Source organism: Scardinius erythrophthalmus (assembly GCF_964197995.2).
Source record: "Scardinius erythrophthalmus genome assembly, chromosome: 13".
NCBI lineage: Eukaryota > Metazoa > Chordata > Actinopteri > Cypriniformes > Leuciscidae > Scardinius > Scardinius erythrophthalmus.
Window position 1 is genome coordinate 2122291 of NC_138233.1, and position 16312 is coordinate 2138602.

At 38.8% G+C, this 16312-nt stretch overlaps 1 protein-coding gene across 5 annotated transcripts in view; it reads right to left on the minus strand.

Annotated features, from left to right (window-relative positions):
• Positions 1 to 9071: 9071 nt before the first annotated feature.
• The window catches only part of aurkb (aurora kinase B), a 7852-nt gene continuing 611 nt past the window's right edge, over positions 9072 to 16312 (minus strand). The window contains exons 2-9 of one of the 5 annotated variants that reach the window (XM_081382485.1): positions 16216 to 16254; positions 16035 to 16074; positions 15766 to 15799; positions 15438 to 15626; positions 14377 to 14515; positions 13598 to 13746; positions 13116 to 13290; positions 9841 to 10637 (exon numbers count right to left, since the gene is read on the minus strand). In XM_081382485.1, coding sequence (XP_081238611.1) covers positions 10455 to 10637; positions 13116 to 13290; positions 13598 to 13746; positions 14377 to 14515; positions 15438 to 15626; positions 15766 to 15799; positions 16035 to 16074; positions 16216 to 16254 — 948 coding nt within the window. In that variant the 3' untranslated portion in view covers positions 9841 to 10454. Of the gene's footprint in view, positions 10638 to 13115; positions 13291 to 13597; positions 13747 to 14376; positions 14516 to 15437; positions 15627 to 15765; positions 15811 to 16034; positions 16075 to 16215; positions 16255 to 16312 lie in introns of all 5 variants that reach the window. The other 4 variants (XM_081382487.1, XM_081382488.1, XM_081382489.1 and 1 more) reach the window with 4 other exon arrangements.

Here is a 16312-nt window from a genome sequence, read left to right on the forward strand (position 1 = left end):
TTACTGGGTGCGACTGTCAGTCTGTCTTCGGGTTACCATCCCCAAAGCAATGGGCAAACCGAGAGGGCCAACCAAGATCTTGAGAGAGTGTTGCGATGTTTGGTGTCCAAGAATCCTTCCTCCTGGAGTCAGCAACTGTCATTGGTGGAGTACGCCCATAACTCGTTACCAGTGTCATCCACGGGCCTATCTCCGTTTCAGTGTAGCTTAGGGTACCAGCCACCAGTTTTTTCTAGCCTGGAATCCGAAGTCGCGGTCCCCTCCGCTCACGCCTTCGTCCAGAGGTGCGTCCACACATGGACCGGAGCCCGTGAGACTCTGCTCCAGGTGAGGGCACGCACCAAGGCCAAAGCCGATCGCCACCGGTCTAGGCCTCCCGTATACGTCGTGGGTCAAAGAGTGTGGCTTTCTACTAGAAATATTCCGCTCCGCTCCGTCTCTAATAAACTTGCTCCTAAATTCATTGGCCCATTCACTGTCACCAAAATCATTAGTCCGGTGACAGTCCGCCTCAAACTTCCTCCAGCGTACAGGAGAATTCATCCCGCCTTTCATGTCTCCAAATTAAAGCCTGTTTTTCGTTCTCATCTTAATCCGCCAGTCCCGGTTCCCCCACCGCCGCGACTCGTAGATGGGGAACCTACATATTCGGTAAAACGTATTCTGGACTCGAGAAGGAGGGGACGCGGATTTCAGTATCTGGTGGACTGGGAAGGTTACGGTCCTGAGGAGAGAAGTTGGGTTCCTGCGAGAGACATTCTGGATCACTCCCTTATTGATGATTACAATCAACAGGTAGGTCCTCCTGGGAGCGCCAGGGGGCGCTCCTAGGGGGAGGGGTAATGTCACGGTTCATGAATTCACTGACTCCTTCTCGCGCTGTGTTTGTGTTGTGTGTGTGTGTGTGTGTGGGCGTGGTCGCTGATCAGCCGCTGATTGTCATCAGCGCCAGCTGATTCTGATCAGCGATCTCTATTTAAGCTCATGGTCTTTCGTCTTGTGTTTGTCAGATCGTTGTGGGATTTTCCCTTGTGTAGTGAGTCTTCGTTTGGTGTTCCTGATTCCCGGTGTGGTGTTCCTGTCGAGTTCGTTCTGCCTGTCGTCTTCTGTGGATCCTGTTTCGTCTCTTCACTCTGCGGACTCGTTTGGTGTTCCTGTCATCGTCTTCAAGGATATCTTCTCACCTGTTTACACCACGGGATCCGGGTTGCCCATCTGCCATCCTGCGCTACCAGGGACCATCTACTGTGTGCTTTATATCTCTGACTACGTGTTCATTCAATAAACCTTATTCTTGCATTTGCATCTTCTGTCCTTATTTTACGTGACATAAATAAGCTAAATAAGCGGAGGAATCAGGAAATTAATAGGATAATGTATTAAGGTTTTTAGTCTATATTGACCTTAACAATACGTAAATTAATTAATTCTGTAATGTTACAAATAACTAATAAAGACATGGTGGCAGTTTAACAGAGACTTAACTTTACTCCGCTCATAGTGCAATGCAATAGTGCAATACTGTCTTGTTCCTTGCTTTTTGAAGAAGCCAAACACAACATGTCTGCATCTTTCATTAAAGTGATATAGTTCACCCAAAAATGAAAATCATTCACTCACCCTCAAACTGTTTCAATCCTGTATGAATTTATTTCTTCTGCTGAACACAAAAGAATATATTTTGAAGAATGTCGATAACCAGACAGTGGATGGACCCCATTGACTTCCATAGTAGGAAAAAAAAAAAAATACTATGGAAGTCAATGGCTACCATCAACTGTCTGGTTATCGACATTCTTCAAAATATCTTCTTTTGTGTTCAGCAGAAGAAAGAAACTGGTTTGAAACAACTCGAGAGTGAGTAAATGATGACAGAATTTTCATTTTTAACTAAGTGAACTAATCATTTACAGAAATTAACTGTTGGCATATGTTTCACATCAATACTGTCCAGTTTGTCCTGTTGGACACGACACACAGCAATACTGTCAAGTGTCACTTGTGACCATTGCTCTGAGCCATGTTTTCAGTGTCCTAAGAGCACTGAAACTTCTTTCAGTCCAGCTGATGAGACTGGGATGATTTGATCAACAGGCCTCTCATTTCAACAAGACCAGCCTTCAACAGACCAAGCAATGTTATTTTTACATGTTCTATGGGGACTTTCCATAGACATAATGATTTTTATACTGTACATTGTACAAACAAACTGTGTATTCTACCCCCCATAGACTAACCTTACCTATCACAGAAAACTGTCTGCATTTTTACATTTTCAATAAACAAAAGTCTGATTTATAAGCAGGGCCGGATTCAGCCAGCCCCACTAGGGGGTGCAGGTAGAATATCAGGGGGGGCAAGTCATTTTTGGGGTGTCAAATCCCCCCAAACCCCTAAAATGCATAGAAATCTATACTAACTATACTATCATCCTATCAGTTCATCTATTCATATATCTATCTTAGGGCTAGGCGATAAAACGATAACGATATCTATCGCGAAATAACATTTTCTCGATAGAAATATGAGACTATTGCATAGAACTCATTTGTCCAATTTTTTTAAAACAGACATAAGAATAGCCAATCAGAATTTAGTAGCGCTGTGCCGAACCAATCATTGTGGGAACAGAGCCGGTGAAGGAAACTCAAAACAGGGGCTGAGCTCAGCTGACGACAGTGTTACCTACAGCACTTGTGAATTAGCAAGCGGTACACATGTGGATGTCTGGGCTGCAGGAGCCGACCGGGCAGCGGAGAACATTAATGTTCCGTCTGATGAAAAATTTACAGAGAACTCCAGAGTTATACCATAAGAGGGGAAAAAAACCAAAGAGATTTAAACATTGCTGCCTTGTTGCTGCTGCCAGTGCTAGCTTTAGCAACCAGAAATCGGCGCATACTTGACTCGTCACTCGGTGCAAATTACAAGAGAAAGCGATAGAGAGATATGGAGGGAATGAGAACACGCTTACAGAAAGAGTAACCAAATAATTTCAGTGACTGACGGCGAAGGAAACTCAAAACAGGGGCTGAGCTCAGCTGACGACAGTGTGTCTGCGTGCTCCGCTCTGCAGTGACTGACTGAGACGTGAAGCTCAGCAGGTTCACCACAAGCCGGTGAAGCGACTGGCCACGCCCTCCCTATGCATCTACCAATCAGTAGCAACTTTGAATGAGGGATAGAGAGCAGAGAGCGCTCACTCTGACCATTTTTCTTGAAATATTTTTTAAAGGGTAACTAAACCCCTGGTCAGAGCTTGACTCCACCCACTGGCAATATTTGAAAAATGCTGGAAAAGTAGGCAGAGCCCAGTGGAGAGGGGGCGTGCATCTGAGACGTATCTCTCTGCAGGCAAGGGCGTGGTTAGCTGGTACTCTCTGACGTCAGAGTGTACCACAACTTCCAATTAGGGCTGCAACGATTAGTCGACATTGTCGACAACGTCGACAATAAAAAATTGTTGACAAATATCTTTGTTGTCGAGTAGTCGTTTGATCCCACGTGACCTAATGTAAGGGCCTGCAACATCGCGATTTGACCGCTACGGCGCTGTAGCGCTAGAGTGTAATGCAGCCGTTACAAATGTTATTGCGGTAGAAGAAAACACAGCGCGAATTATGACGGAGTGCAAACGAATCCGAACTAGTAAGGTGTGTGAAAGTTTCACAAAACTTCAAACCAAGAATGCTGTCGTGTGCAATACATGCAAGGCGTAACTTGCTTTTCACGGGAGCACAACATGCATGTTAAAGCACTTAAAGAGGAAAAACCCGGCACGAGACGAGCCGGTGAGAGGTGAATGTTCTCCAGCTGGAGCTAACGTAAATAACTAGCAGTAAATCTCTTTATTAGAGAATGGAATACTACTAATAATAGCAATAATATTAACAATAATAATATAATTACAGTAATGTGATGATTATTTTTGCATAGAATAAAGCTTGATCGAGCTTAGGAGTCAGGGCTGTTTTTATTATTGTAACTATTAGTTATTACAGTCTTATCACTTGCCTGTATTTTGTTCCATATTCATGAAGACTTACAAAAAGAGATGTTATTAAGTATATCATGTCAAGTATTTTTTTATACTGTAAATTAAAAGGTGAATGAGAATGTCTCTGTCAGCTCAGCTGTCAATTTTTTTAAAATGGTGTTCTTATAATAATTGTTTGCAGTTTAAGTTTGTCTGTAATGCAGCTGATAATTTTTTTGTTTATTTTTTTTCTATTGAAAGAGAACCGAATATTTAACCAATGCATTTTGCATTTGTGTGTGATTTGAGTTGGACAGAAATCTGAAAACTTAAAGAGAATGACCTGTTTAGTTGCTCAAAGTTCATTAAACCATCCATTTCAAAAGCTGAAGTGATTTTCTTTTTTTATATTATAGTTAGAATATGTATAACTCAGTGTTTTAACTAATTGAAAAGGCTGAATAATCGTTCCAAACTTACTCATTAGTCGGCGAAATAATCGACGATTAGTCGATTAATCGTTCTAATAATCGTTAGATTAATCGATTATCAAAATAATCGTTTGTTGCAGCCCTACTTCCAATAGGAAAATTCAACTGCAGTAGCCACTGTTCAACCTGAAGAGGGCAGCACTCAGACGTTTTTACACCATATTTTGTAAAATTAAAACTCTTTAAAGTCCCCATGAAATCAAAATTGACCCTATTTACTTTGTTAGCGCATATTACTAGTCTTGTGGTGAACAATTAATCCGTGCAAGAAAATATTTAAAAAAAAATTGTTTTACCATGGTTATCTTTAATCAAAATCTGAAAATGCCCCTCCCCTCTGCGTTGGAGGACCTTCTCTGATGACGTAGGTTTGAGGAATTGGTTTGGGCAACGCTTAACCACTCCCCTCAAACCGTTAGTCTGCTATGAGCAGAGATGGAGAGGAGGAGCGCTAGAGTAAAACCCTGCCCTCTGTTCAATATTCCTTTTCACTGGGAAATACGTCATAACACTGGAGAAAAGTCGTTTGCAACTTCCGGTTCACGGGGACTTTAAACACAAATGTCAAAAAAATTACTTGAATCAGTGAACAGCACTAATAAAGCCCCATTCTTACAGAGCATTAACTATAAAAAGTTGGTTTAGGGTTTAGTTACCCTTTAAATTTGGGATCTTTGCATGTCATCACGTTTGGGGGGGCAGTCACGACATTTGGGGGGGCATTGCCCCTCCTTACCCATGCCTATATCCGGCCCTGTTTATAAGCTGTTTTCTGAAAAAAAAAAAAAAAAAAAAATCCCCAAAAGGACAAGGATTTCGGATATTGACATCTTTGTGGGGATATTTTGACCCTATAATGTAGAGTTGTACACACACACACACACACACACACACACACACACACTCACTCACTCTCTCTCTCTCTCTCTCTCTCTCTCTCTCTCTCTCTCGCTCACACACACACACGATTATGTTATTATATTGTCATTATATTGTAAACACGTCTGTCCCCAAATCAATATTTGACGCGATTTGCCCCGTATTCTTGAGCACAGAACTGTTGATTTCTCCCTCGCTTACCGCATCTAGGTTTCCTTAGGACTCGGAGGAGTTTTGGCGCGTCGCACAACCGACTACAGCCTCTCACAAGTTAGAAAGAAAACACAAAGCCAATCAGTTTAGCGATGTGTGTTCAGGAGGCGGGACTCAGATCTATTAACCGTTTGTGTAATTGGCCAATTTTTTTTTTTAACGACGACAAGCCGGAATGAAAACAAGCCGAAATGAACTAGGAGTAACGAGGCTATTTTTAAAATGTAAGGAGTAGAAAGTACAGATAATTGCGTGAAAATGTAAGGAGTAGAAGTAAAAAGTCGTCTGAAAAATAATTACTCCAGTAAAGTATAGATACCCAAAATTTCTACTTAAGTAATGTAACTAAGTATTTGTACTTCGTTACTTGACACCTCTGATGATAATATTGTAAGACTCACAAATTTATCAGCATCCAACCTGATTTGTCCTTTTTGTTCATTTCTGAACCCAGCTCCTCAAAACTTTCAAAAAGACAGAAGGAACAGCGGCACAGAATATCATAAGCATCCTATCAGTTATGAATCTGGTATGTTCTGTTATATTCTTCATCACTTTAAATCTGACAATAATTCACTAGATTAAATAGTATACCCAAAGATGAACATTATTTACTCAGCTTCATGTCACCGAATCCTTTTATTTTTCGCTTTTCTAACTAAAAAGGTAAATTATGTGGTTGTCCTGCTCATTTCTGTCCATGAATAAAAGTCAACGGTGAGTTCCTGTTCTGAAGCTTCTAAAGTCACATGCAATTGTTTGATGCTATTGAAGCTTCGGAAGAAGAATTCACCATTGACTATCATTGTGATGACAGAAAAGAGCAGGAAAACCAGGAAAATTTCAATTTCCTAGGAAGGAAAAAAGACTTTGGGAGTTTGAATGACATAAGTGTCAGTAAAAAAATACAGAATTGTTGGGTATCCCTTGAATTTTGGTATATACGGCCTGGAATGTTAATATGTATATGCTTAATTCTGTTTTAATTTCAGAGCTTGTTCGTCGCTTTACCCTATTTCTCAGCAGCATCAGATTTGTGATTTATGCACCTACTATTGGAACAGCTCTGACATCCAAGATTATTTAATAGCTTTTCTGTTGCAAAGCTTTTGGTTTAGAACTATTTATTAGTTTTATTGTACTGGTTCTCTGAATTTTGAGGCCCTCACAGATGCAGTTGCAGATAATATTTTTTTGGGCTCTTGTATAAATAACTTTGGCATAATTTGTGTTAATTCTTCTGAACACTGCTTATTTGTCTCATTGTTCAGAATGACACCATGGGAAAAGGTGAATGCATCTTGAAAGCACTTGCTGTTTACCTGGCCCTCTCAAACCTTGTGAAGGAGTGCACGGTAAAATTATTTACATTTATAAAAAATCTTGTATGTTTCTCTAAAACCAACTCCCCCTTTCACCCCTGATCTGTTTTTAATTGTTGCTTTTTGTATTTGACTTTTTTTTTTTTTTTTTGGATGTTGAACATGAAGTCCTCAATACGCAAGACCACCTTAGGAATCTATGTGGTCAAACATGAAGGAGCAGAGGCTACAGATCCTTACAAAGATGTTGGCATCATGATTTACGGCATCTAAATACATGACAACCTGAACAATGTGCAGAAGTGTGTTCTTCAATGCTTGGTCTTATTTACGCCTGAAAAATAATCTCCTGTAATCTAAGGTTAGGAACATTTCTGGTCTTTCTATAATGTTGCACTGTTGACTATTACAGTACTTTTGTTTCAATATCAAACATGTTACATTCCTTTGAATAATAGTCTTGTTTTTAACAACTGATAAATTATTTGCTGCTTTTTTTGCAGAACACCTTTATAAGTAATGATTGATAAATCCTTTCACCTAAAGGCAATATGCTTCTTTTTTTTTAAATTAATTATTTTCTTGAAAAGTGAAGGCAGTCTTTACAGAGTAATTATTGTGTAAATGTTCACATTGGAAATGTTTGTAAAAATGTAAACAAAATTGTAAAAAAAGAAAAAGTGAATGTATTCATTGAATAAACTCATAATGAAACTGGATTATTTGTTTTGGTTGAATGTAAAAAAATTAATTAATTTTAGGATAATTGAACTTAATTAACTTAATTGTTTTGGACAAAATTAAGACTGTTAACCTTATTCAACTAAACAGCATTGGATTAACCTTATGTAATGAATTAAAGTTCATTGAAATAAATAATGTTACATAAATCCAACATAACCCAGTTATGTGGGACCGGTTGGCATAAAATAGTTAATTAAAGCCAACATATCATTTCTTAGAGTGTATGTGGAAAATCTAAGCAATTCTTGCAGCTTGCAATTCTCAAGTTAAGCATTTTAACACTGACTGGTGCTCTTTTACAGATAAAGACACAGATAAAGTCAGTTATATTCACTTCACCAACATCATAGAGACTGTTGTGTGAAACATGCAATTGATTCTGTTATGACCTGTAATCAGGCTTATAATCGATATGTAAAGGGAAAACACCGTAATGCGATTCCTTATAAGAGAAATCGAAGTGTAAAGGTTTTTATAAGAAACCTTATAACGGAAAACAAGATAAAGAGTTTTTATAAGAAACTCTTGACTTTGGTTTATACTAAAAGACACTGAGACATGTTTAATTTGAAATTGTTTAATTGGTTTATAGTAAAAGACACTGAGACATGTTTAATTTGAAATTGTTTTATTTTGCTAATCTGATTGGTTAAAGAAAAGACATTCGAGAGAAAAAGATGTTTATTGAAATAATACAATGCTGAAATGAATGAAGTATATCCTGTGTTGTAAGCATGCATCGTTAGATAGAAAAAATGACATGTATTAGAAGGCATATTCAGTAAAATGAAAAAGTATTACCTGGTTGTCATATTCCAGACCAAGAGGAGAAGACGGCTGAGGGTCCGAGCTCGCATGAAGAGAGCCAGGCAAAGCAAGGCGTCTTATAAGAAAATTGTGAAAAGAATGAAGGAGTTGACAATTGTTCCAGATCTGGGATTGGAGAAATTATCCATATGTAATTGAATATGTAATGAAGGGGTGTGATGAAATGAATTATAAAAAGTACAGTGAGACATATGAGAGGCAGACGCTGTGAAGAAAGACGGCCTCGCCCTTGTGTGATGGTCCAAGCCTGCCACCTGCTGACGAAGCTTGTGAACTGACAACTTTTGAACTTTGTATTGAATTTTAATATTGTGCGTAGAACAACTGTTATAGGAAAAATAAAATATTTGATATAAAAAGAACCAACTTGCTATAAGTCTCCACTTTATGAAAGAGTTGAACTGAACAAAACCACGGAGAAGTCTTTCGACTGGATTGTGAGTATGGACATTTGAATACTTATTTAGTACGAATTTGACTTACTTTACCTTAACCTGAGAATAATTAAAATAAGGTAGAAGGTGCAGATATTTAAGAACTATAAGGGGAATTAAATTGAACACCATAAAACAAGATAAAGCTGATGTGAAAAGTCGATTATTAAAAAAATGCATGTGTACTTCAAAGTCAGTTTTATTCTGAACATTTCTCACTAAGTCAAACAGTCATATTTCTTTTTCTCAAGCATGAATGAAATGGTGGTGAAATTTACTCAACATTTTCTCAGTAAAATTTATAAAGTCCCTAACTAACCCTAACTCTCTTTATAAAGTCTCTCACTGCAGAAATGTAAAGATACTTGAGGCTCCATTTGTCCTGCAGATATTTGCTGTGAAAATGTTGCGCAAGTTTACATTTTTGGATTTACTTGTTGGATCTTGTTCATTGAAGAAATGGAATGTATTTGTCCCTGTTCTCTACAACATGATGATGCTGCAAAAACAGTTCTCTACAGACCAACAAACACACAAAGCAGTGGGACCAGCAGAGTAAAGACACGTTTCACATCTACACAATGATCGACAAGTGCAACAGGTACCGTATAAAAACTGTTAAATATATGTATTAAGTAGAATTCACACAAAATGGCTCATTTATATACCCGATTGTCACACTCAAATAAGGAGTCACACATTCCACTGCTTTTCATACGGACTGATATTACTGATGACGTGATATCTTGTTAATTTGGGATGTAATAAATTCTTTTTAAAGGGGTGGTATCATGTTCTTTTTACAAGATGTAAAATAAGTCTCTGATGTCCTCAGTGTGTGTGTGTGTGTGTGTGTGTGAAGTTTTAGCTTAAAATACCCCACAGATATTTTTAAAGTCGTCACTTTTTAAGGGTGAGCAAAAATGCACCACTTTGTGCCTGTCCCTTTAAATGCAAATGAACTGCTGCTCCCGGCACAGAGGGCAGCGCTACAACAGCTTCTGTCCTTTTACCTCACACACACACTGATCATTTCACAAACTTTTAGCCTTTTATGTTCAAACCGGAGTCAGATGATGTCAACAGAGTCAATGATGGAGAGACTCAAGAAGAAGTGGCATGTAACGGTTAGTTAACAGCTATTTTCACCAACGGGCAAAACTGGTGAGAATCTGAGTGCATCAGTACAGGAGTTTACCAATCAGTGCAAATCAAAACAAAACACCACCAAACACACTAGAAAGCGCTTGCTTTAATATAATTTGACAGGTTCAGCACAAAACAGAAGAAACATTCATATAAGACAGTAAAACCACATGGATATGAGCAGAGAACTACAGCTGTACAAGAGTGTAAAAGGGAAGAGAACAAACTCTACAGTTCGTTTACATCAAACATCTCAGACTCATTAACCGTCAGAGATCTTTGGTCAAAGACCCCCCCCCCCCCACACACACACACACACACACACCAAAAACAGGTGTTTTTGACTAAGTGTGACAGCACAGCACCAGTGAAGTGAACCAGCGGATCCGAGTGTCTCACTCAGGTCCTTGCGCTGATGTCATCAGTGGTGTGCGACGGCCTGTGGGTTGTAGACGGGCGGCAGGACTCTGCGTGAGTTCGCTCTGACCCACGGGTGCTCGATCACGCTCCTGAGCGGCAGACGCATGGAGGGACTGTGGCGGAGCAGCTTCGAGATCAGGTCACGAGCGCCGTCAGAAACCACTTTAGGAAACTGCAGATCCACCTGAGACGCACACACGGACCTCAACGTGAACAGGGTATTCAACAAACATCCAGAACAAAAGCTACAAGATAATAAAACAGCAGTCAAATATACTTTGCATTCTCAAAAAAAAAAAAAAAAAAAAAAAAAAGTTCAGAAATCATCATAACCTCCAAATAGTCATTTTTAAAGAATCTTTTGGGTCGTTTAAAATATTTAGCATATTACATATTCCCAACACTAGGGGCGTGCACGAGTTCTTTGCAGGGACACCAATGAACAATAACCGACCATGATCGTGACGTGCAGAAATTTAATTCCAGTAACAACTACAAATACAACTGGAGAATTGTAGAATTCTAACAACTTACTTGAAAAATATTTTAAAACTTGAATTTCCACTCGCACACAATTTCTTAGAATTTAACAAACTTCTAATTTTCTTACTTTCTAACTTTAGTTAAGAATAGTTTGTATTCTTAACTTAAAGAGAACAAGATAAAACTTAATTTGAATTCCTGAAAAGAAAGTCTGCCTAAAAATCTGTCAATAACTTTAATACCCAAAGGTGAGACATTTAATGAACGTATTGGGTCAATTAAAATATTATGCATATATTACCATTAATAAGGATGTGCATAAGTTCTGTAAAGTTAATGTTTTGGTTGTTACTAAATTTTTTTTACAAAAAGTCAAATGGGACTTCATTTTAAATTTTATAATTATGAAAATTTCTTGAGAAAAACATTTTTGCTCCAAAAACACTTAAAAACTTAAAGTTAGATGATAAAATGGCAGTTTATGATCAATTTTAATTTCCTCAAGTGCATTTACAAATTCTTAAGTATGAAGTTAACATTTTGCATTTTCAAAAACCCTTGAGAAATTCCTGAAAAGAATGTTCTTAAAGGACAACTCCAGTGAAAAATGAACCTAGGGGTAATTAACACATGGTAACAGAGTCGATCGTTCCCTGGGATGCGTTTTCATGATAATCGAATATAAAGTGTTTTATCTCTAAAAACAGATTAGCGCATAACACTAGTATATGAGGCAGAGAGCAAGTAAAAGTAAATCGCTAGTTAAAACCACTAACAAGGTATTTATATCGTTACAGTATTTATATCGTTTTTAGCTCTTATAACACACCCACGTCCAAATGATCTGAGGGCGCGGCGGGTATAGATGTATACACTAGATGTCGCCTTCGCTACTGCAGTTCATTGGAATGAAACCGTAGCCAAGGCGACATCTAGTGTATACATCTATACCCGCCCGCGCCCTCAGATCATTTGGACGTGGGTGTGTTATAAGAGCTAAAAACGATATAAATACTGTTCGTTTTCTCACACAAACCGCTCGTTTCGTGTCTTAGGCCATCAGTGTGTACTTACGATGGGGAATTGTTTAATTTGGACGATGGGGAATTGTTTAATTTGGACGATGGGGAATTGTTTCATTTGGACGATGGGGAATTGTTTTATTTGGACGATGGGGAATTGTTTTATTTGGACGATGGGGAATTGTTTTATTTGGACGATGGGGAATTGTTTAATTTGGACGATGGGGAATTGTTTCATTTGGACGATGGGGAATTGTTTAATTTGGACGATGGGGAATTGTTTCATTTGGACGATGGGGAATTGTTTCATTTGGACTTCTCTGTGCTTGCTCTTTGAGACAGTGACCATAGACCTGCATGAAATGACTGACAGACAAGAACGGTTTGACCTAAAAATATCAAAATTGAAACTACTGCGGAAACAAAGACACCTACATCTTGGATGCCCTTGAGGTAAGCTAAACCATACCAAAATTTAATTTCAAAGTGAACTATCCCTTTAAATAAGCATATGAACACACATTACTCAGGATGTGCTGGAGTTCACTGAAGCCAATGCGACTTTTGGCAGAAATTAGTCAAATTTTATAATGAAATGACAAATTTCTCTTTAAGAAAAACAAAAGTGTTATGAAATTAAGAATTTGCACTTGAAAGCAAATTTTAAAAAATTGTCAAAAAAAAAAAAAAAAAAAAAAAAACCCATAACAATTTTGAGAACCGGCGCTCAGATCTTGAAGTGTTTCTGCTGACTGACGGCAAGGGCTCGTTCGTAAAAAAAGAAACGCATTTTTAGTAGATAATAAAATTTGGCAGATATATTAAAGCCGATAAATGTATTTTGTCAAATAGGCTTCATAAAAATTATAATGAGAATGTTATACTTTTTTATTTTTGTCTTCAGGCTCTCAAAAGTTGAATTTAGATTTATCGGCCAATATATCGGTTATCGGCTTTCAAATATAAAGAATTATTTGTATCTGCCAAAATGTGAATATCGGTGCATGCCTAATACACATATTCCCATTACTCGGGATCTGCACAAGCTCTCTAAAGCTGATGTGACTGGCAAAAAAACGAAAAAAGAATGGGCTCAATTTTCATGTGTGCATCTCTAGAAGTAAGAGGCCGTGTCAGGAAGGTGTTTGTGGACAGACCTTGGTGATGCGCTTGTAGGTCTCGGTGTGGCTGGCCGTCTCGAACGGGGGGTTTCCCACCAGACACTCGTAGCACAGCACGCCGATACACCACAGGTCCACCTTCTCATCGTGTGTGTGTCCCTCGATCATCTCCGGCGGGAGGTAGTCCAGCGTGCCACACATGGTGCGCCGTCTGAAACACACACACACGCGTTCGGGTGTGTTATGAGGTGTATGAAGCAGCACAAATTCAAAGCACTGCATGGTCTTGTAACGGTAACTCCCAGGGATAATATTCCCAAGACATTCACGACCTTCCATCATTACACGTTTTTAAAACCCACATCCTTTTGCTTATTGTTTTTATGATCTGAATCTTGTCATGTTTATCTTTTCAGTTTAATTATGTTACCCATTCAGTTTATCTGCACCGTTTCTTTGTATCATATTGTAAAGTGACCTTGAGTTTGTAGAAACGTATTATGGGGTGTGTGTGTTACCGTAGCGACGGCGCATGGACGGACCAGCCGAAGTCTGCGATCTTGAGCTCTCCCCTGAAGCCCAGCAGGAGGTTCTCAGGCTTGATGTCTCGGTGGATCACCTTCTTCTCGTGACAGTAGTTCAGAGCGTCCGCCAGCTCCTCCATGTACTGGACACACACACACACACACACACACACAGATCAGCGTGCGTACGCACAACAGACCGGGCTCGTACAGATACCTCAAAGAACTTCCAAGACTTTCAACTACTATTTTTGGTTTTCCAGCACTACAATCAGAGATTTCACTCAAGCAATATCTTTAGTATTTTTTAAACCCAAATTACAGATATGAGGTATCCAAAATACAACGCATTTAATAATATATATATTAATTACAACGTTTATAATGACTATTCTAGATCAATAAATAACATGTTGGCGTACTTATCGAGAAAAGGCCTGATGGGGGTTTATCAGACGGGCTGCAGTGTTCATTTTGCATGAAAAGATTCTATTTAGTTTTTTTTTAAATAAAATTTCATATATTTTATTTAAATAAGTCAAGCACTTTTCAAGTACCTCTTCGTAAATACGGAAGTTTTCAAGGGTTTTTTCCCAGGACTTACAGTTCTAAAAGTAAAATCCAAATACATTGAGTGTCTTGAACAAACCCTGACAGACCATGACAGTGGTGTGTGTGTGTGTGTGTGTGTGTGTGTGTGTGTGTGTGTGTGTGTGTGTGTGTGTGTGTGTGTGTGTGTGTGTGTGTGTGTGTGTGTGTGTGTGTTCACTCACGGTGGCGGTGCGCTGGTCATCGAAGCGTCCGCAGCGCTGGAGCTCCTTGTACATCTCTCCGCGCGGCGCGTACTCCAGGATCAGATACACACGCGAGTCGTCGTAGAAGTAGTTGTAGAACTGCAGGATGTTTGGATGCCTGTACACACACACACACACACACACAGCGTTAATTTCATTACGAAATTACCAAAACATTTTCACCGACGAAAACGAGGCGATAACTTTGAATGACAAAAATCATCTACATTTTTGTCAACTAATAAAAACTAGATAAAAATGTTCGGTAGAGACACGTAAACAGTGAGAATATCAGATGTGCATCAGCGCATTCAGTCTTAAAGTGACAGTGCGTAATAAACCTAATGCCGTCTGTGCCCTTAATATTAATCAAACAACAAAAGAAAAAGAGAAGAGCATTCACTGCTTTAATAAGGATTAATTATTTCATTTATACAAATAAATACAGTCAGTCAAAAGAAGACCGCGTTCTACTATAGGAGAAGTGGTGTTATTTAATTAAGATATTTTTAATGTCACAGCAGTTAATCTGTGTCTGTACTACATGTTCAAGGTTAATAGATGTTTTCTCTGAGAGTTTATAACGGGTTTGGGAATTATAATTCTAAATTCTAAAGGAATGCATTACAATTCAACTAAACACATTAGATTTTAGTCGACTACATCTACTGTAGATTTAGTTGACTAAAATATTATTGTATTTCATCAACTAAAACAATTCAGATGACTAAAATATGACAAACTAAATGGCATTTTAGTCAAAAGACTAAATCAAAATCGACATGAAGCAATAGCATCAGCTATTCAAACTTGTTTTTCAGGAATGAACCATCTTTATAATTGGTTCATGGAATCATTGGTTCACTCATTCGTCCAAAGCGTGGATCCAGAAATGAAACGCCATTTATATAGTGCTTTTAACAATATAGATTGTTTTAACCCTTAGGGGGTCTAAGGTGTTTTAGGGGTCAATGAGATGTTTTGACATGCCCTGACATTTGTGTCAGATCAGCAGCTCAAACACACACACACACACACACCTGAGGTGCGACTGGATCTCGATCTCTCTCCTCAGCTGATGCTCGACTCCCTCCTTCTCCATCTGAGACTTGAACAGGACCTTCAGCGCCACGACGGCCTTCAGCTTGCGCTCTCTCGCCAGATACACGTTCCCAAACTTGCCCTTTCCCAGCGGACGCCCGATGTCGAAGTCTTTAATGGAGAACTTCCTGGAACAGCAGATATTAAACACACTGATGTTCTTCCTCAGGGTTTCGGTCTCGTTCTCCAGTACACACATCTAAACGCTCTTACATCAAGATACTGATCAGGTGTAACTTCATATACACAGTTTTACAGTGAACTCACTTTGAGCTCGACTTGACTGGAACTCTCCCAGGACCTGAAAGAAGACTATCTATCAGTGATCATGGTTTAAACTATCACACGCAACAAAAATGGTGTTTTAGTACGTCTGTGAGAATTAAGATCATTTATAATCTAGTGCACTGAACAGTTTCACCCGCCACACAGTGAAGTATCTTTGAAACCACCTTCACAGCCATGTTGCCATCACCCACATCTTTATAGTTAGTTTATAAAGAGGGTTTGTTCATGGCACATTCTCAAGGTTTTACCTGAAACAGTGTGTGTGTCTGGATTCATCTCACCAGCAGTCTGAAACACACATACACACAACATGAGCATCAGACACACAGCAGTGACGTAACGTTAGAGCTGGAGAAGAGCACGTGATCTCTGTAAACTGCACTATAACTCGCTAAATTAATATAAATATCATGTTATTGTTTGTGTCACCTGTGTTTGCAGAGCTCTGGGTTCCCTGTTCTCTTTATTCTGATTAAAAGAAACACAAAAATATCTTAAACAACACACACTGAACAAATAAAGCACT